This window comes from Spermophilus citellus, assembly GCF_964194105.1.
Source record: "Spermophilus citellus genome assembly, chromosome: 11".
NCBI classification, from domain to species: Eukaryota; Metazoa; Chordata; class Mammalia; order Rodentia; family Sciuridae; genus Spermophilus; species Spermophilus citellus.
In genome coordinates, this window is record NC_138192.1 from 104536389 (window position 1) to 104558895 (window position 22507).

Genomic DNA, 22507 nt, shown 5'->3' on the forward strand with positions numbered 1-22507 from the left:
AGCATGGTTTGAATGATCTAATCTGACATTCTTGAATTTAATATTACAACACTTAAAGAACATAATGAAATACAGACATGACTTGAAAATAGATAGAAAGCTAGTCAGCTTCCTGATTCTATTATTTCCTGATTAATGATGTTGACTGCTAAAAGATTTTAAATTGTTGAAAACACTAGCCCAACGAAAATTCAGCTGGACTGATTCAAACCACTCTGAGGTTGCAGAACTAAGAGATTAAAATTGCAGCCTTCTCCTCCAATTTGATTAAGTTCATAAACATCCAGATTCTGTTTACATAAGTAAATGTTTTAATTAAACTAGGAGGTGATAATATAAATAAAAATTATACAGCTTGCTAAAGAATTCATAGTTTAGATAGCCATTAGTAACAAAGGTTAAAATTAAAGCAATGATTTAAAAATGCAATAGAACATTAAACTAGAAGACTACTAGGCATTTACAAAAGTTTAAAAACTAGTGAAAATTACCAAAAATATATTCTACTCTTGATATCTTCCAACAGTTATTAAGTAGACAGTTACATTTGGTGAGGAAAAAAAGTACCTCTATTAAAGACAAAGGTGCTGAAATAAGAAAACAATAATCTGAGGGCACAATCAAAAACAAATTATATTCTACCTACAAGGCAGTAAATAGTTACATGCATGTGGAAAGCAGTAGGATCACCTTGGTCAGCAAATGAGAAGGTTTTCCTGCAATGTTTCTCAGAAGAAGGGATGTTTCCCTGTCCAGATAGGAGTGCTTGTGCAGGAAGAGAGAGAAAAACAAAAAAGGCAATAACAGAAGTCAGTGGAGGCATTGTGTGTTTAAAATATAAAGTAGACAAAGCAAGAATGATTCTCTATAATTAATCTCATATCATTTTTAATAAACTAAGTGAAATATGTCCATAAAGAAAATATAAAGAGGGGTGGGGAAGAAAAAGCAAAAGCAAAAGCAAAGGAGGGGAGACTTCATCTAGGCCCATGAGTGAGTCACAGGTGATTCTTGCCGATTTCTGGCTCTTCAGGAAAATGGATAAGACAAAAATCTCAGAGCTGGTTCATGAGTGTTATGCAGAGAACAAATACATACATGCCAGAAACCTATGACTAAACATGTGTTCCTGTTGCTAAAGTCTATGCAAGATCTACAAAGTTTTGAAGATTACCTTCTGATGAGAACATAATAAGACTACATTATTTTAAATACTTCAAGTATTTCTGATCAATTCAATGCCAGCCATAACACAAGGAAAAGCATCTTTCAATATTGCCTGATGTGACATACTTGTTTTCAGTAAAATTTTATCAACCCACTCATTATAGGACCATGTTGAAAAAAATCAGATATTCACAAAGGAAAGGACTTGTATAGCAAATGAATTATATAAACAAACTGTTAAGATTTCCCCCTGAATTGGTTTACATTAATTCAAGTAATTAATATTTTCATAAAAATGTTTATGAATAATATAATCCCTAATTACCATTCCCCCCTTAATAACTTTCATTTTTTTTCCCCTTTAATAACTTTTAACAACATGCTGTAAGATAATTTTATGCAACTGTACTGGCTTATCCTTAAATTCCAACTGTTTTGATATATATAATTAGACTTGCCTTTCCCTAAATAACTTTGAGTTAGTGTTTATTTTTTAATACTATGCAATTACAAATCACTGTTTAAATTAACACACAACACAGCTGAGAAGAGATATAGAGAAAATGTTCTATAATGTTATATTTTATAAATTGAAAACTTGACAATTTTTTGGAGAGAAAAAATATTTGGAAAGAAACATGTAAGCAAATACTAGAGCTGTACTTTCAGGAAGTACTAAACACACTACTTTAAGATTGAAACATTATTATAGAAGATAATACTAGTTTACTCTTTACTCTTCGCTCAGATCTACACCATGTTGAGTTTGCTACAAGGTTATTTTATTGACTATTATTAAAACTGAGTTTGGGGGCTATGATGATAGCTCAGTGTTAAAGAGTGTTTGCCTAGCACCTGTGAGGCACTGGGTTCGATCCTCAGCACCACATAAAAATAAGTGAATAAAATATAAGTATTGTGATTGTGTCCATCTACAACTAAAAAAATGGGGGGAAAAAACAAAGAAACTGAATTTTAATTCAAGATGAACTTATACCTGCCTCTCTCTCTCACTCATTCTAGAAAGAAAGAAAGAAAGAAAGAAAGAAAGAGAGAGAGAGAGAGAGGAAGGAAGGAAGGAAGGAAGGAAGGAAGGAAGGAAGGAAGGAAGGAAGGAAGACCAACTCACTGACTGACATAAATATTATCACCAACAAGACTGAACAATAATAAGAACAGAGAATATTATCCCTAGGCCCTTTCACATAGATGATACAGTGATCCTAAAGATAAATTTATTGGTTGATTTATCCACAAAGGCAATAGGTAGGCAGTAAATTTTTTAAAATTTGATTCAGTTTATAATTGAAGATCAGCTAAGACAAGGAGAAAATTGAGAAAAATAAAGAATGGAATGCATAATTAAAAAGAGAAACTACAACATTCATTGCTCTTATTCCCATTCATTTTTTGCTATTCACACATGATGGGAAAAATGTATTCTTATATAGATTTATAAAACATATAATATGTATTTTGAGGAAATTTCTTGAAAATCCACTGCTATTCATCTTATAAAAGTTACTTTTTCAGAAAAAGATCCTCAGTAGAATATCTATATTCAGATTATTACATTTCAAATTTAAAAAGATGAAATAGTCCTCAGGCCATCAAAACAAATTATGATTTGGTAAGTGTAATCCCATATATTAAATTCAAATTTAAGGTTTTTTTTTTTTTAAAAAAAGAGATTTATTTAATCAAATCCACAAAACTCATATCACCTTTAGACTTCAAAAGTCCCTAAATTTTTTTAATTTGCTCAGTAAGAGGCAAGGTTAATTACATTTGCTTAAGACTCATTTTGAAATAGTAAAATAGTTTAAAATAAAAAGGGAGCAATCACTATGGCAAGCAACCTAAAAATGTCACATAAAAAAATGAGAACACAAAAACAATACCCAAACATGACCTTCTGTATCTGAGTCACATATTTCCTCTAGAACTCTGTTCTTCATAAAGAAGAGGCAATGGTGGGTCAGGGGAAACTGGTTACTGAGGAAAGATGCAGGAGGGATAAGAGGAGTGGTATGTAGTTGAAGAATGAAGAAGAGGAAATTCAGACAGTGATTTGGGCACATGACCCAATTAACCTCAGTCTTGGCACATGTTGCTAGTTAACAACAATATACACAGCTTCATAAAAATAGGGCCTTTATTATCTTGTATTTACCACTATAAACACAAAGTCAGAGGCTTATTTTGTAATCCATTTCACATGTTTTCTTTATCTCTCCATTTTTTCCTCTCTCTTTTTTTTAATTCAAAATTTTGTTTGGTTCTAACTTTGAGCCTGGAACCTTATGCCAGGGACTGGAGATGCAAAAGTGACAGACATGTAGGTACTCCTGCTGTCACAGAATTGAGACTGTAACAGAGACACAGGCCCACTGGAAATTATAATATAGTGTGTCAGGTAGCATGAGAGCAAGTAGGAGGTAAGTACCTAGGCCAAAATTAGTGGCTAAGTTGAAAAAGTTTGAATCCAGAGTAAAAGGCTGTGGGATGGAAGAGGGAGCAGACAGCAGAGAGATCTCAGAAGAACAGTTCTCAAAGAGGGTAGCTCTGTCTTCAAGTAGGCATTTCAAACAATGGTAAGGATGTTTTGGGATGCCATAATGAAGAAAAGTGTTACTTTTTGTTACTTATCTAGTTTTACTGAGAGGTAAGTCAGAAATGGTGGATGCTATGCAAGCACACACCCCATCCCACATAACTTTTTAATGTCCTTACATGGAAAATTATACAAATGGGAAATCCCATTTATAACAATCTGAGCTCAGAATCTAACTCCATTTTACATATAATCACAAAGTAAAATTTTGTGTAATTTTAATTTTAAATTTTGTTGTTGTTGTTTTTTAAGGAATGCTTTTACCCAGTAAAATAAATTGAGGGAATGCTGTGCCTTCTTTTGTTCAAAATTTATGAAGAACTGTTCACAGTGGTGGAAAATCATTTCAACAGTGGAAACCCAGCTTAAAGTAACAGTTACCCAAATCATAAGTGGTAGTATTATTGCACACTCTGTCACATACAAGTGAAAGAGAGATCTGAAATTTCATTGACTAGAATTAAGAACTAAATAATGGGACACAGGAATTTCAATGGGTTTCATTTATATGGATTGCTTAAAACATGTCATATTACTTATTTAAAATATTTATAACAATTTACATTTGTTATGGTTTGGATCCGAAACATCCCCCAAAGTCTCATGTGTTCAGGGGCTTTTAGGAAATAACTGGAGCTGACTTCATTACTAGATTAATCCATTGATAGCTGAAGGGACAACTGGGAAGTGGGACCTAGCTGGAGGAAGTATGTCAATGTGGGAGTACCTTGGAAGGGTTTACCTTCTCCCTGGTTTCTCTCTCCTTCTTGATGCCATGAGCAGAGCAGCTTTCCTCTACCATAATGTTCTACTTCACCTTAGGCCCCAAACAAGGGAGCGGCTGACCATGGGACTGAAAACTTTGAAACCATAAAGTAATTTGAAAAGGTATAAAGAAACCATACCCAGAATATTAACCAGTCATCTATATAAATGCATTAAAAGAAATATGTTCTTTCTTTTCATACTAAGTCTTAAAAATTCAGTGTGCATTTTATCCTTAAAGCACATTTCAATTTGGGTTAACCACATTTTAAGTACTTAACGGTCACGTGTGGCTAGTCTCAACCCTATGGAACAGTACAGCTCTGAAGCATCCAGATTTATCAACCGAAACTAGGTTTTCTGTTCAGAATGAGTGCAGAAGTCATTCTATTTGATAACCCCCATCCTGAAGAATGGCTAAATTTATTAATATCTTAAGAAATTGACAAAAGCCCTTGACTTCAGAAGAAAAGAGAAAATGTGGTTTCTGGTTCCAATGCAAAAATTCTGTATGTCAGATATGCTACCTACCTAATTTACCCTCAGTATCAATATTCACTGATACCCTATCATAAAGGTGCTTATTTGGTATTGCTCGTATGATTTTTTACTTGAAAAATTGGTGTTATATGACAGGTTTCATCATTTGGAGTTCTAATGAATGCATTCATTCCTCTCTACTGATATTTAAACAGTCCCATGACATGTTTACAGAACTTACAGGTGTCAGCTCAGCCTGTTCTTCTGTGAAGTCAATATGACGCTTGGCCTGCTTGCGGGGACATCTCAGAGAAATAGCATGCTGTGAAAATGGAGGAAGGAAGAAAATGATAGGTAAAGGAGGTGAAAAGGGCAGCTCTCCTTGTCATGCAGAAAGAAAAAAGGATCACTGAAATGAAACAAAAGAGTAATGAAACAAAAGAGTAATGAAAAGTTACATGCAATTACCTTAGATTCTTTTATGCAAAAATTAGAGATTGGGACCAAATGATCCTAAGCCTTAATAATTTATGAATCATTTCCCTCTACCTCTGGACAATACAACTCATGGGAGAATTGTGCACAAACATCGTGTCCAATACCAATTCAGGCTGACAAACTTTAATTTGGCTTTGACCACGGTTTGGCAGCACTCTTCACCTCTACCCCTCACTCCGCCAAATCATCCTTTCATACCCTGTTCTGAGTTCTTCAAGCTTCTAGCTTCTCCCTTCCTCCTTGTCACATGAGCTCACTTCCCCCCATTACTAAGGAAATCACATCCATCATGAGGATCTTATCACTAAAGTAAACTCTGGAACTAAACCATATTCTTTCTCATATCTTCCCCCAGTTCTATATAAATAGCCTCCCCACCCACCAATATCTAACAATAACAAAACCAAGCATATCCCAGATTTTACTCATTCTTCCTCCAACATGAGTCTCTGATACTCAATGAGGCCAGCCCATTAAGGGTGAGGGCACAGGGGGAAAAAAAAAGTTTCCTGGTTAAACTAGTATTTTCTCCTCTGCACTACCAATTTTCCTGAATTCATGGTCTAAAGCTCCTCCACCTTTTAGCTACTCACTTATCTCATAATTTCCTGAAATAATTTTTTTTCTGAAGCCTTTATCCTTTGAATTGTAATGCATTCTGTAATTCATTGTCAAAGTCATTAATGATCTTTCAACCAAAAAAGGTTTGTCTTTCCTATCATAGTACTTGCCACACTCTATAGAAATCCCTTGTTTGGTTTCAATTCTATACCCTTCTTTCTCACATGCTAGATCATCCTAAGGACACTGTAAATTATGATCCCTTACAGTCCAGTGCCTTGCCTAGGCTCTCAAATATTTATGGAATGTATGGATAACTATTTCTGCTAGGCTTTCCTGCAACATGCTTGGTCAGATCAAGACAGTTTTTGCTTTTCCATCTCTAAATTTTCTCATTACACATGTTCTACAGCATGTTTCAACTGCTAGATCAAGAGGAGACCTATCAAACCTATATTGCCAATATCCTTATCCTTAGGACAAAGAAACTGAAGTTTAAGGGCTAAAGGGTCACGACAAATGCAACCAATTCTCAAATGGTTCAGGAAAAAATGTATACATACAAGGAATGAGTAAATGTGGCAAAATGTTAAAATTGGTGGAGCTGGTTAATAAATTTCATGAGTTCTTTCTATTATTCTTTCAAGTTTTTGTAAGCTTGACAGTTAAATCTAAAGTATCTAAAAGAGATGACTGACTACCATTTTGAACAGTATAATGGAACATTATATAGTTACTAAAATTCAATATATTCTTATAAAAACTATGTTGTAAAGGGACAAAAATACAAAATAAAACACACAAAGAGTAGAAATAGAAATTAATTTCTGCTATTACATTAAAGAGATGAAAATGAAAAAACCAGACTATGGTTTATTTCATGTTAATTAGGTTCCTTTTCTACAAGGTACCTAATACTTAAATAAACGATCTATCCCAAACCTAATCTTTACCTACTCTTTATCATATCCTAGTCTAAAACATGTAGGAAAAATGAATTCAAGGATCAATTCTCCACATAAATTTTGCTCTTAACTTTCTCAGTTCCAAGAACTTTCATTTGTGCTATAAAGTTATCAGATTCTGTATCAATCTTTCAAAATTTTCCCACAAATCTTGGCAAAATAAGTTATGGGTAACCTCTTTCTACAACCAAATGCTAACTTAAGATGAAGTATCATTTGCCAGCCAGAATCCTTGGGGTAGGAATGGGAGGGTACATATCGAAAAGCATTGATCGAAACACAAGAGCCAAACCATTATCAAGAAATGGCTTTGGGGCTGGGGATGTGGCTCAAGCGGTAGCGTGCTCGCCTGGCATGCGTGCGGCCCGGGTTCGATCCTCAGCACCACATACAAACAAAGATGTTGTGTCCGCCGAAAACTAAAAAATAAATATTAAAAAAAAATTCTCTCTCTCTCTCACTCTCTCTTAAAAAAAAAAAAAGAAATGGATTTGTACAAAAGGAGTGGCTACAAATAAAATACTTCCTCATGAGAGTGAATACTTTATATTACAATCAGAGAAAAGAAGTGGAGGTTTGTGCACCCACTGTTTCAGTAAAAGAGATGTACATTCATCTGTTACTGACACGTATGTATTTTTAACAAGTGTTCTGTTGACAATAAGCATAGCATGACAAAAAATGCAGATCCTGGAAATGGAGTGCCTGGGTTCAAGCCCCAGCATGGCCATTTACTGACAATGTGATTTTGGAGTTAACTGTTTAACCTGTTTATTCATGTGTCAAATAAAGGTAAAAATAGCATTTATATATCATATAAGCGTTAAATGATAACTGAATTACATTACTCTAAAAACAGGAAAACTGTCACCCCTCATTTGAATTTTATTTAAGACTTAATTTATTCCATTCTTAAATTTTAACCCAAAACATTAAAAAATATACCAAAACACCACAAGATGGGGGTGTTGCTGCATAGATCTCTTTCATTTTTTTCCTCCTGTCCATGAAGTTCTGTCTTTAGGTCTCCCACTGAGAACACTGGCCAGTATTCTCATCTGGATTCCCCTTCAATTCTCTGATGAAGCAGCATGATATGGTGACATGAGGTCTACAATCAAGGGTTGCTATGTTCAAATCCTAGGGCAGATTATGCAGTCACTCTCTGCCTCATTTCCATACACTGTGTTTGGCAAAATTAGTGTGGTAAGACATGCAAAACCCAATGCTTAGCACAGAATAAGCACTCAGTAAAGCTGCTTCTATTGTTTTCTATTTCCCCCTCTTTTCTCTTTGTTAATGTTTGAATGTTTTAAAAATCATTTTATAGTTTAGAGACCCGATCAACTTTAAAAACCCATGAATATATTTCTATTCTTGTTCAAAACAAACAAAAAAGGTTCTTTACCAGTTTTCCACAAACCCCAAACAAAACAGACCTAAAATCAAATAAAGTCATTTTATTTCTGCAGAGAAGCGAAAAATGTAGATTCCCAAGAAATACACATAATGTGAGTTAGAACATATATGCCAGTGCTGACAGAAAGTATATATGAAAAATGCTCTTGTGAACTAGATTTTCCCCCAGATTAACCAAATCTTCAGTCTCTTCTTTCATCTGATAGCTTTTTCTTCTGCTGTTAAATTCACTAGGCCAGTCAAATTGGAATTTAACACCAAGTTGGTACACATGAAAAAATTTCAGTGAAGCCATGAGAAAGGTTGCTACAAGAAAAAAAAAAAAAATCAATGTGTAACTCCAATCATTCAGATGTGTAGGACTTCTGAAGCTTTCAGAAAGTCCTGTGCTCCTTCCTATCCAGTTACTACTTCAGAGCAGTAAGATTATGTTTGCTAAGAATAATTTGGGGCTTTGAAGCTAGTGGGCTCACACCCCATGTGCTATGAAACACAACTGCTATTTTTCTCTTAATACCTCAAAATTTCTACACAAATTTTCTGTTGAAATACTTCTACAAGGTGGAGCAGTTGCACTGAAGCTATGATATACATTGTTGTATCACATCATAAACTTTAATACTGACCATTTGTTCATATTTAAAAACCCTCTACATATAAGGAAAAAAGTTATAATCTCAAAATTTTTAATAGCTCAGGCACTAGGCAATTTTTCCCCATTATAATATAATAAATCACCAAGTTATTTTTTAAGATACAGCAAAACCTTTTGAATCTATTATAAAACTAATTTTAATAGCTTTAAAAAGTCTTTTCATTTAAAAAATACATTTTCATATATAAAATTCCGAATTCTAGGGAATCATTTAGGGGTAAACACTACCAGAAAACAAATATAAAGGTATATTCCAGTATTAACTTTCAATCTATAAATACTATTTTATAGAGAATTTATAATATGCAATTATCACTTAAATTATCAAACAGCTTGTGCTGTTGTCTCATTGAAAAGTATGTTTTATTAACATGAATAAAAGTGCCAAAATGAGTAGATTAACTGCAATCTATATTTCACATTGGCTGAAAAATAAAGTGCCTTTATTAGAATTTATTTCAAGTACAATGAATCGTACAATGAATTCTAATTTTAAAAGACCTAACAAATTATCATTATTGCTGGTGGACTTCAAAAGAATATTGACTGAAATTATCCTGTATTTCACTTTTAAGTGTATCTGTGGAGAGTAATTTTATACTAAAATAATTCCTAATATTTAGAAAATAATCATTTTTAACAATCAACTAATATTAAAATTTTTATTAAAAACCAATAAACAGATGTTGTGGCTATGAAATTCAAAAATAGACTTCTCAGTTACTTGATCTACTTTATCTTTTCAGTCTTAGCTTGAATGGAATAATATATGTAACATTAGAATTCATTCATACTTTTCAATGAGACAACAGCACAAGCTGTTTGATAATTTAAGTGATAAAAATTGCATATCTAGATAGAGATGGTATTTGCCTGGTGGAAGTGAAGGTGGTAAGCAGTGGTCAGACAGGATATATTCTGAGTAAAGCCAGTAGTATTTGCTGCTGGATCAGAAAGGAGGTGAAAGAAAAATATAAGCAGATAAAAGACATGGCAAGTATCTGATGAAATTAAAAGATGAAACAGTCATTAACTGAGATGAAAAAAGATGTGGGAGAAGCGAGTATGGAGAAAAAGATCGGGGTTTCAGGTTTAGATCAGGACATCCAAACAGAGACACTGATTAGAAATGAAATGAATACACCTGGAGTTCAGGGGAAAGATGCGGGCTAAAGATACCCGTATTTTCTTGAATCTAAGATGACTTGATGCTCATTAAATCTGAATAACTTAAAAGTGTTAACCGAAGGCTTCACACAATACACTCTTATTTGGGGCATTGCTAACAGGTCTGATAGATGCATTCTGATTTCAGGATGTGATTGCTTAACCATGGCACTGTTTTAGGCCAGATTTTTTTTTTTTTTCAGTTGTAGATGAAAACATAATATCTTTTTTTTTTACCTTTGTTTTTATTTATTTATTTTTATATAGTGCTGAAGATTGAACCTAGGGCCTTGCATGTGCTAGGCGAGTGCTCTACCACTGAGCCACAACCCCAGCCTCAGATAATTCTTTTATGTGTAGGCTGTCCTATGTACTGTAGGATGTCAACAGAATCTCTGGCCTCTACCCATCAGATGTCAGTAGTACCCTCCTATCATGGGCAACCAAAAATATTGAATGTCTTTTGAGGGACAAAGAGCCTCTAGTTGGGAACCACTGCTTTAATGGGTTCAAATAAAGTAAAGGAAGGCACAAGAAGTGTCTTAAGTAAGAGAAATTAAAATTAAAATTTGGAGTTGTCAGTACACATGGATGAGATCAGGAGGAGTACATATAGATAGAAAAGTAGCCTAAGAACTGTGCCTTGGGGTACTCCATAGTCAAGAGTTTATAGATATGAAGAGGTGACTAAGAAGAAATGGCAAATGAGGTAGTTCCACTCTTCCCAATTTTTTTTTTTTTTTAATGACAAATTCCAAGAAAACAATGGCGATTTTTGGAAGCTAGAAAGCATTTACCTGGGAGGTAACTAACTCAGCAGACCCAAGAAATATGAATGCTGAGTCAGCACTGAAGAAAAGCAAAGTATCACTTCAATTTATATCATGTAACCTCAAAAATCCCCCAAAGTGTCAGCAGAAGTGACAGTGAGACTAAAGCAGGAAGACCCTTTACTTGCCCATTGGCAGTGGTCTCAGTTGGCTGATAATCACTCACAGAAATCCAACAGACCTCTGCTTGGTATGGGGTTCACTCAGTTCTGCAGAAAGAAAAAGAGAATGCTGGCATGCTAGCATTAAATACACCATCTTCAGAGGGAGTTCACACTACCCAGCAGGGGCCTTTTTTGAGTCCACAAGTGAGGCTCCTCATAAAGGACAGAGACTATGTGGGCAAATGCAAAAATCACACTGCTTGGAGAAACTTCATGCTCTATGGGAACCAGTAGAATCTTTTAACAGCCAATGAGGTCAAGTTCCAGGGCTCCTCAGGGACATGTTCATGCTCATCGACAAGCATTACACTGTACACCAGGAAGTCAAGTTCTGCATCTTCTCATAGGCTTATATGGTTCTTCACGAACAGTCTTCCTGGTCTACCTAAACTTAGTAATCAGGGGTCCATTTTGTAATAAACACTATTACCTGGAGACATTCTATACTTAATTCCAATCCAGTATGTTTCCAGGAGAGAACACCAAGTAAAGGAAAAACCCCAAAAAATTTTCATGAAAAATTAGGGCTCAGATCTACTGTTAACTTTTCACCTCGAGCAATGATTCTTAAATGATTTTGTCCTTCAGGGAACATTTTTAGTTGTTACAACTAGAGGGGAATATGTACTACTGGCACCTAGACAGTAGAGAACAAGGATGCAGCTAAACATCCTATCATGACCAGGCAGACCCTCACAAGAGAAAATGCCAATAGTGCTAATGGTTGAGAAACCCTGATCTAGAAAGATCAGATGAAGTTCATATACTGAACACTGAGGATCACCTCATGTCTAAACCCTTTTTTCTCTAAACACTAGCAGTGAGGCATATGTCCTCTGTGCAGGAGACTGAAGAATCTTCTCTGCAGAAGGTTGCCACTCTGGAAAAAAAAAAACTTAATAATCCTACAGACTACAAAAACAAAAACACCCCACTCCAAATAAACAAATAAAAAAAAAAACACACACAAAAAAGAACAAACCAGAAACTAAAGATGAAATTAACAGAACACTAACCTTGTTTGATGCAAGTGAGAGATTTAATCAACAGGGATAAAATTTAGAATTACAACAGTGATAAACACACAAAAATTTAATTATTTTATAAATCTAAAGATAATTATGAATTTTAGGGAAAGCAAAATGAGGTTTCAAAAAGGAGATGTAAGAGATTACAGTTTAAAAGCAAATTGCAAATACATAATCATAACAAAAACAATGAATAGTAACCCTATCAAAATACACTGTGAGAATGGAGGAACAGAAGTACAAGGAGTTGTCTAAAGACAGCTATATTCTCACTTTCCAGAGCAAGAAGTCAGCAGACAATACACATAATGGGAAAAGTCAGGAAATAGTGAAGTAAGTGTGGATTTAATGGTAAGAAGTTAAATACTGTAAGAACTAGTTAAAATAGTAGGAAAGTGCTTATCTCTGGGAATAGAATATGATGTGTTAGTATAACAAGTTTTTTGTAACAAATCTCAAAGAGCTATTTGATTTTAAAATGTTCTTATAGAACTATTTAACTCTATGCATGGAAAACCAATTACATTTTTTTTAAAAATTATACTTGCAAAAAATAAAAATAGTATTTGCTTTTGAGGATAACTGGATATATGGGTTTGGGATCTATAGAGCTGTCCCAATTTACTTGATTTGAATCAGAACAGAGCAGACCTCCCCCCAAAAAAACACATTAAATCAAGTTCCAGGCTTGTTAAATCACTTTTCTATCCCCTCTGGGTGAGGCAAAAGAACAGGCCAGATGAGACTTTTAAGTCCTTTGCCTACTTTATTCACCAAACCTTATTAAAAGTATTATATTAAACATTACAACATTGAATGCTAGTGTCCTTGCCCATGGATATCACTAGATACCATTTGAAGTATGTTTGCTGGGAGAGAGGGATTTTTCACTTTTTACTTCTTTTGTCCTTACATAGTTTGAACTTTTTTGAGTGTATTTTACAAACAGAAAGATAAACACACGTTAGAATATTCTTAATAATTAGCTTATAATCTATCCTCATGCATCTTGACTCAATTCAACATACAAGAGAGAGTAATAAAGAAAACGTATCTGCAATAAAATATTGCTTAAATCTAAGTAGATGTATCTAAAAGACAAGAAAATGACAAGTAACTGGTGCTAATTATAATTTTTGAATATTATAAAGCACAAACCAGTTTTCAAGTTCTCTATAGGTAATTAATATACCATGTAAAGTTTTATTTTAAATAAATGAAAGCATATTCTTTAGATAGATATGATTTGCTAACTTTCTCAGCAAGAAAACTCAAATTTACCTCTAAACTGCCATGATTCATGTTTCTTTTGAGCTCTACAGTACTAGAACAAAGCTAGGCCCATGAACAAATATACTAGGAGTTACTCACTTATGTAAATTAATCTAAATAATAAAATCAGCTAGGGAGAAAAAAAATCAATAATGTCACATAATAAGCATAAATTTTAAATTTTTCTATAATTCCTTAAACAATATTTTATAAGATTTAACCTGTTGATTTCCTTCTTGCTTTTTGTTACTCTGTAACAGAATTGTGATCTTCTTGATAAAAATGAATGAATTCTCCTTCACCAAACTCGGCTTTTGTTAAACTTATTGCAAATCCACTACATCACACTGACTCTTTGATAATAAAATGGGGTAAACCATGAACACTAAAATCTTAGAGAACTACAATGGGGATGAATGTTTTTCTTATGTTCTCATTTAAATACATATGTTGAAAAGCAATTATCAACTTAGTAAATATTAGTGGCTTTGGAAATCACATTTCAATATTTTTAATTACATGAAATAACTGATTTAAATTCAAGGACTTCAAAAAGTCAAAGAATGGGAAAAAAAGAAATTAAATGTTTTCAAAGTCATCTTTGTGACACAGCCATCACTGACAAGTTTTAAATGTAGAAGCATTAAGAAAGTTTAAACTTAATTTTTTTAAAAATAATTTCCCCCTTATTTAACTCTAAAATTCCAGGAAGAAAAAAGTTCCATCCATTTACCTCAGTAATTGGCTGCCCCTGAGATGTCAAATCCAGCTCTTGAGGGCGTGTCACTTTATCAATATCCAAAGAATCCATGCTGGAGGCTGCAGACGTGATGCTAGAACGTGAGGAGTTACTAATAGAGCGAACTTCAGCATCACTCACTGTGCCTGCTGATGCGGTTCTTCTGTGCTGATTAGTTACTAAGGGCTTAGTATCTTCTAGTAGAGATTGCTGAGCAGCCTCGTCCATGCTCAAGGAGGCCTGTTCTAATTGTGCAGTGATGTCATCTAGAGAGTAGTTAGCATGAGAAGGTTTAGTTATCCTATTAGATGAAGACGATAATCCTTTCAAGGTGCCATGTTTTGATGTATGTCGGTTAGCAGGTAATTTCTGAGTAGTTTTTGTTTCTGTGACTTGACGCTTACTATTTCCTGAACCAATACTGCTGAGCTCCTGCTCTATAGAGCAAAGATCGGCCATCAGGGCATCCAGATCAACAGTCTCTCCCTGATTCAGAGCTTCTGCAAAGAACACACATTTCCAGAACACGCTTAATCAGGATTTATACATTCCATTATAAATCAGTTAAATATGGGGGAAGAAGCAAAAGAATTCATCCCATTGGGTCTTAAGCTAAACAAAGTATTGCCAATAGTTTGCTTGTTTTAAATTCCAAAAGAAATCTTTAGAAGAAACTAGTCCACGTTTTAAGATCTCTAGTAATCGAGGGGAATAAAGTTAAAGTTCAAAGGCAAAAATCTTAACATTGTTCCATGGTTTTACCCACATCATCCATAATAACTTTTCACCACAGGTTTTAATAGGCTATTAATATGATTAATGCCCAGGTAAAGATGTTAATACCAAAAGAACTGGGGGCATAAAAAGGGAAGTTTTAAAAGTCTTTAAAATAATTACAGATTGGAATGTCAATAAACTTGACTAGGTAGAATATATCAAATAAAAGTCACAGGGGCTGATTTTAAAATTATTAATAAATAGTTTCATTGGATTTTAATCAAGTGAGAAAACAACAATGAAATTAAATATGCTGGGGGGGGTTCCATCTAAGTATGTATTTTGCCAAGTACTAATAAATCAACTGGAATACTATTTTAGTTATGTTCTAGTCAGTCTTTTTTCTGTGATAATCTCAATTAGTAATACGCACAAATCAAGAAACATAGAACTTAGTAAGGTTACACATAGTTTTTATATTTGGAATTGTCGCTGTATTATTCCCACATGATACAGGTTAATATACTATTTTACACTTTACTTAGTTACATCTTACCATTCAAGTTGTAAATGGAGAAACGATAAGAAAAATTGGCCATGTTTGTTTCCTGGCGAAGAGGAGATCTTTTCACTGGTTCTATGGGTTTGTCAGAATCCAAAGTCTTTAAAAATAAAGTTTAATAAGTCATATTAAATTCAGGTTTCAATTACATAAAAAGATGAAAATTTTTTTATGATTAAGTAAATTACCATATAATAATTAACTAAACCAAAGTTCTTCTAAGTATAGCCTTAAGAAAAAGTATAATTGGTTTTCACAGTATTTTCATTAGTTATTTCAATTTTTAGATATATGCTTACTTTGAGGGCACCTGAAAATTGAGACTATCATAGTTCAAAGTATTTTTTCAAATATATCAAGTTGTGACTGACCTAATTTTACATAAATTCACTATAAAGTAAGTTTGATATGTGAATACGGACACGGTAAGAACAGAAATGGAAAGGACTCGTGCAGAGAATTCTGTCATCTCTTTCCCTAAAGGGATATATGTGTTTTTTTCACTCAGGATAGCTTCATTCTTTGGCCATGAATCGCCCTAAAGATAAAGGTCAGTTCTGGACTCAAAACTGGTAAAACCCAAGACTTTTAACAGAAAGCAATTACAACTTCAAAATGAGGGCAAACTACAACTCTGCTATTCTATCTGTAACAAAACAGCAATTATACCCACAATCAAGGGTATAAGGGTAACTTATAAGTTATCTCACCACTATTTTATTTAATTAAATCTGATTAATTAATTTACTTTTGGTGCTAGAGATTGAACCCAGGCCTAGGTCTTCTCCATACTAAGCACATGCTCCACCACTAAGCCCCCAGTCCTCATCACCTTTTTTTGTTTAAATATTTTTATTAGTTGTTGATGAAATTTCTTATTTTATTTACTTATTTGTATGTGATGCTGAGAATCGAACCCAGTGCCTCACACGATAGGCAAGCACTCTACCACTGAGCTACACCCCAGCCCCCCTCAACACCTTTTTAAAGGACATTTTATTTCCCTTTTTCCTTATTTCAACAATAAGGATACTTACAATAGGAAACTTCAGAAAAAAGGGGAAAGAAATTAGGCTTAGTGATATTTAAATCATTTGCATATATCAGAATCAGTTTTTAAATTTTTAGTCACTATGTAAATTAGATATAAGATATTCAAATTTTTTAAAAAGAATGGATATTCTTTTTTAAAAAAATATTTATTTTTTAGTTGTAGTTGGACACAATACCTTTATTTTGTTTATTTATTTTTATGTGGTGCTGAGAATCGAACCCAGGGCCTTGCATGTGTTAGGCAAGCATGCTACAGCGGAGCCACAACCCCAGCCCAATCATGGATTTAAATTAGAATTCGTGGAGGGACCTTTCTGGCTTGTGACTCCATATAACAGTTCAATTTACAATAGGTAAACTATGGAACCAGCCTAGGTGCCCTTCAACAGATGAATGAATAAAGAAAATGTGGTATACATACAGTGGAATAACTACTCAGCCATAAAGAGAAATGAAATTATGGCATTTGCTGGTAAATGTATGGAACTGGAAACTATCATGCTAAGTGAAATAAACCAATCGAATGTTCCCTCTGATATGTGAATGCTAACTCGGGGGTTGGCAGGGAAGAACAGAAGTACTTTGGATTAGATAAAGGGTAATTAAAGGAAGGGAGAGGGAATGGGAATAGGAAAGTTAGTAAAATAAATAGGATATACTTTCCTATGTGCATATATGATTACACAATCAATGTTATTCTACATCATGTATACCAGAAAAATGAGAAGTTATACTTCATATATGTAAAAGATGTCAAAATACATTCCACTATCATGTATAACTAATAAGAATAAATAAAACATACAAAGGACTAGGGATATGGCTCTTTGGCAAAGCACCTCTGGTACCCAGTACCAAATAAACAAATTTGAATACTCTCTGTTACTCATTGATCTAAAGATAAATTGAATCCATACAGATAGTGCCCATCCTACTTTAAAGCTATTAAATAAAGGAGATCCAAAATCTCTTCAGTGCCTTATTTCACAGTTTCACAAAATAGCCAGAAAATTCTCGTTTAATCTCAAACTTAATTCTACTGCAGCAATTTAAGCCCTAATCCCCCTCCTCTTGGTGGAACTGGAGAATAAAAAGTAGCTAACATTTTTTGTAAGATACCTGGAGTATAAAGATTTACTAAAAGTCAATCTATTTACAAGTTTAAATGAATGGTCATGTATTGTAACTATCTGCTATGTCCATGGTGCTAGGGCAACAAAGGAAATAATAAGAAATACTCCTCAGTCCAAGAAATTGGTAATTTAGTAGGAGGACTGTCAATCTTTTGGTGGCAGTCACTGAAAACTTAATTAAAGCTGTGAACCCTCTTTTAGAAAAATGCACAATACACAAAATTTTACAAACTATTTTAAGAATTACCTACTACTTAAAATTTAAACTTCATTTAATACAATGCTAAAAATACAATTGATTATGGACACAGGTGACACTTTATAGTGAGAATTTTTAAATTTCAGTAAGAAATTTAAGGTTTTAGCCACTAAGTCAATTATTTCCTGAAAATTTCCATTAAAAAGCAATGTTAGCAGTTGAGTTACATTATGCAATAGTTTTAATCTATTTTCTAAAGACCGATTTGTATGATGAAAAGAACAACCATAGCATGTTTAGGAGCCATTCCTTTTTTGGTGAGTGGCTCTTTCCATTTACGTTAGGCAATTTAAAATATAGGGGAGAATACATGAGAACAAACCAGTAGAAATTTAGTTTACAGTGGATCAGCATGGAGTTCCCACTGCACCTTTATTAGCTCTACAGATACCTAAATGTCTTTCTCTTTTTGGCTCCCCTCTCAAGCAAGGACAAAAACCCACCTGATCAGGGACAAGACACATGTCAGCTGGCCCTTGCATAATTTTATTCATGCATGCTCATTTTTGTTTTCTCTCCTTTGCTTTTTTCTCCCCAGCAAAAACTACTTAACTTAGCCATCATCTCTATGCCAAAATTACCATCTTAAAAAAATTAAGGATTAAATAGAAATGGTCGACAATACAGACATAAAAGACATCCCAGGGTCAATAAACTATGAACTGCATAAGGATTAAAAGAAAGAGAGAGAGAGAGAGAGAAAGAGAGAGAGAGAGAGAGAGAGAGAAAAGACGACATTCCAGGCAGTGTGGGTGGGGCTTACTTCTGATCAGAAGATAAGCGAATGTCCCAAGAAAATCATTAGTAGAAATCAACAGTCTCCCAAAATTTCAATTATTAACAAATCATAGTCACAGACATCTGATTTTCAAAATGATCTACAGTACAGAAATAAGTTAATATTTTGTGTTTCTACTGTACCAATGAGTACTGTACCATTAGCTAAAGAACCTCATACTTATGCATTCCCAAAGATATCATTTAAGGATAAATGTTATTCTAATTTTATCACTGCCACAAAATTAAATTTATTTTAATAAACCATCATCATATATTGAATACAATGTATTACATAGGGCAGTAAAAACTGTAACATTTTGTTTTTAAGTGTCCTGTGTGAGAGAATACGGTTATTATTACTTTTAAACCCATGATCCCATAAAACAAAAGGTAATCACTCTTTAAAATGCACCATGGAATGGAATTTTGTTAATATTCTAGAAACAAGTAAAAGAAAATACTGACATGTAAGGAAATTATGCTGTAAAATGTACTTAAATTTACTAATTTATTAAATAGGATTTTGCTAAAATTTGAACTTTTAAATTTTAGGCTTTGAAACTTTTTATTTTAAATTAGCAACCTTAAAACATATGAAAATGTATTAGATAATTCCTCTAGTTAAACAGATGCTGTCATAATTTTTTTTAAATCTTTAGAGTAATCATAGGAGATACTACCTTGTGTTATGGAGTTATTATTTATTCATTTGTTAATGTGTTGGGCATTTTTCCTTTCTAGCTGTAGAAAGTTTAACCTGTACTCATATCCTTATGTCTGCACATTAAACTTTTACCATGCAGTGATAACTTCAAATCCTCAACCAGTTTTTCAAGTACTACTTCTAACCTGAGTGAGTTTGTCCAGTTCCCCAAGCCAGGCTCCAAACATTTTGTCCAGGTCCTGGTCTTCCTTGTCACTGTCTTCTTCAGCACCATGGTCAATTTCTTCATCTGAAAGCTGTTCCATCTGAAATATAGACATTTGTGTTGAATGAAAAGTTACAAATGTAACTTGTGGTATGTGCTCTGATATATAGTACAACTCTCTGGTATCAATCTTCAAAACCAGAAATTATATTATTGTTAAAAACTAGAAGTCATTAATGGAGACAGTGTTGAAATTTTTAAGATTTTTAATGTTTTTTTGAATTTGTTTATTTGTTCTAATTAGTTATACATGACAGCAGAATGCACTCCAACAGATCATACGTAAATGGAGTATAACTTTTCATTCTTCTGGTTGTACATGATGTAGAATCACAGCAGTTGTGGAATCATATAGGTACATAGGGTAATAATGTCTGATTCATTCGACTATCCTTCCTACTCCCATATCCCCTCCCCTCCCTCCACTCCCCTCTGCCTAATTCAAAGTTCCTCTATTTTTCCCTAGCCACCCCCTTATTATGAATTAGCATCTGCATATCAGAGAAAATATTCAGCCTTTGTTTTGGGGGATTGGCTTATTTCACTTAGCAAGATATTCTCCAGCTCCACCCAGTCAGAATGGCAATTATCAGGAATACAAGCAACAATAAATGTTGGTAAGGATGAATGAAAAATAACTCATTATGGAGAGCAATATGGCAATTACTCAGAAAACTTGGACTAGAACCACAATTTGACCCAGCTATCCAACTATCCAACTCCTCAGTTTATACCCAAAGGACTTAAAATCAGCATAATACAGTGACACAGCCACATCAATGATCTAAGCACTCAATTCACAATAGCCAAACTATGGAACCAACCTAGAAACCCTTCAACAAATGAATGGAAAAAGAAAATGTGGTATATATACACAATGAAATTTTTAGGACATAGTTTAAGAAAGAGAGTATCTTCCATTGCCAAAGTAGAAACCAAAAAAAAAAAAAAAAAAAAAAAAAACCTCTGTGATCCTTATGAAAATTACCTGATGAGGTTTTATGAAATTGAATATTTAATTTATTTCACTATATAAAATTTGCAGAAAAATTCAAATGTTTAAAATTAAGACAAATTGATGTAGTTCTAAAGATGTTGAAAATCAGATCAAATAAATTCCTTAGGCCTAAGATTGGAAAGGGCCACAGCTCCTCAGCATCCCTATTAGAAACTAATAATTCCTACTTCTTAACTTTCACCCTAATTATATATAAATTAGGGCATTCCACTCTTGAAAATGGAAAATGAATCTACCAATTCTTTTTTTTAACATATTCTTTAAATTATTTTTTAGTTGTAGATGAACACAATATCTTTATTTCTTTTTATCTGGTGCTGAGGATCGAACCCAGTGCCTCACATGTGTGAGACAAATTACACTACCACTGAGCTAAAGCCTAAGCCCCAGATCTACCAATTCTTTAATTCATAAATTTGGCTCTTAAGGAGATTTCGGTTTTCATAATTCATTTGTGACAATATTATTTCTAAGATTTTTATTTCTTAGAGAATAATTTAAAAACCAATCTCAATAGAAACCTGAGATCAAAGCTCATTAAGTGGTCTACCTATAAAAAACACAAAATGTTAATGAAAAGAAAATCTCATCTAACCAGATGACTTAATTACTCAAATAATATTTGCTAGTTTGAGAACAGTTAGAGCTACAGAAATACCAGTCTTCATAATGAGGGTCAACAAGCAACGGAATAATAGTTAACTTCCTCTTTTTCCCTAGGAAAATCTTCAAAACTAAACACTGGGGCTGAGTTATAGCTTAGTGGTAGACCACTTGCCTAACATGTGTGAGGTACTGAGTTCTAAGCCCACTTACCACATTAAAATAAATAAATAAAATAAAGATATTGTGGGCTGGGGATGTGGCTCAAGCGGTAGCGTGCTCGCCTGGCATGCGTGCGGCCCGGGTTCGATCCTCAGCACCACATACAAACAAAGATGTTGTGTGTCCGCCGATAACTAAAAAATAAATATTAAAAAAATTCTCTCTCTCTCTCTCTCTCTCTCTCTCTCTCTCCTCTCTCACTCTATTTAAAAAAGAAAAAAAAGATATTGTGTCCATCTACAGCTAAAACAAAAACAAAACAAAACAAAACAAAAAAAAAAAAACACTAAACACACTGAAATAACCCAGAAGCTAAAACATTCTAGGAAGAATTCTGCTTGAAAATAATAGCATTTATGTACTTAATTACATTTTATATTTCTAAGTACATTTAAAATAACTGGGTCTGCAGTACTGCCACCAAACAGATGATGCTGTCACTCAGGGCAGAGACAGCAGCTTCAGAATCTTTAATGAATATTTTAGGCAACAATACATAAAGCACAATATTTTTGGAGACAATATCTCCACTGTAAAAAATCTGGTCACACAACAGAATATCCATCCAGGTGACCTTAATCAGAAAAATAAGTGGTGTATGAACATACTAACAGCATGAGGAAGTTACAGTAAAAGGAGGAAGGGAAAGAACATTAGTCATAGACCTCCATGAATCAGATATTATGACAGGTACCATCATTCCTATTTTACAAATGTGGAAAGCAGATCAGAGAGGGTAATGAGCTCTAGGTGTTCTTGGAGAAGAACTTAGGATGGCACCACAGGTCCCCTGTTGTAACAACACCTACAATCTCAGTCACTTTACAAATGGGGTTCCCACAAGATTTCATTTAACCAGAGAGTTCCTGTTTTTAATATAAAAAGGTTTAAAGCCTATACTTCTTTT

The 22507-nt window shown here is 33.8% G+C and overlaps 1 protein-coding gene across 6 annotated transcripts in view; it reads right to left on the reverse strand.

Annotated features, from left to right (window-relative positions):
* The window catches only part of RAPH1 (Ras association (RalGDS/AF-6) and pleckstrin homology domains 1), a 113644-nt gene that overhangs the window by 59141 nt on the left and 31996 nt on the right, over positions 1–22507 (reverse strand). For 4 of the 6 annotated variants that reach the window (XM_081260507.1, XM_081260503.1, XM_081260506.1 and 1 more), the window contains exons 2-6: positions 19678–19797; positions 15598–15703; positions 14319–14824; positions 5268–5348; positions 691–765 (exon numbers count right to left, since the gene is read on the reverse strand). In XM_081260507.1, the coding sequence (XP_081116633.1) occupies positions 691–765; positions 5268–5348; positions 14319–14824; positions 15598–15703; positions 19678–19797 (888 nt within the window). The remainder of the gene's footprint in view (positions 1–690; positions 766–5267; positions 5349–14318; positions 14825–15597; positions 15704–19677; positions 19798–22507) is intronic. The other 2 variants (XM_081260504.1, XM_081260505.1) reach the window with 2 other exon arrangements.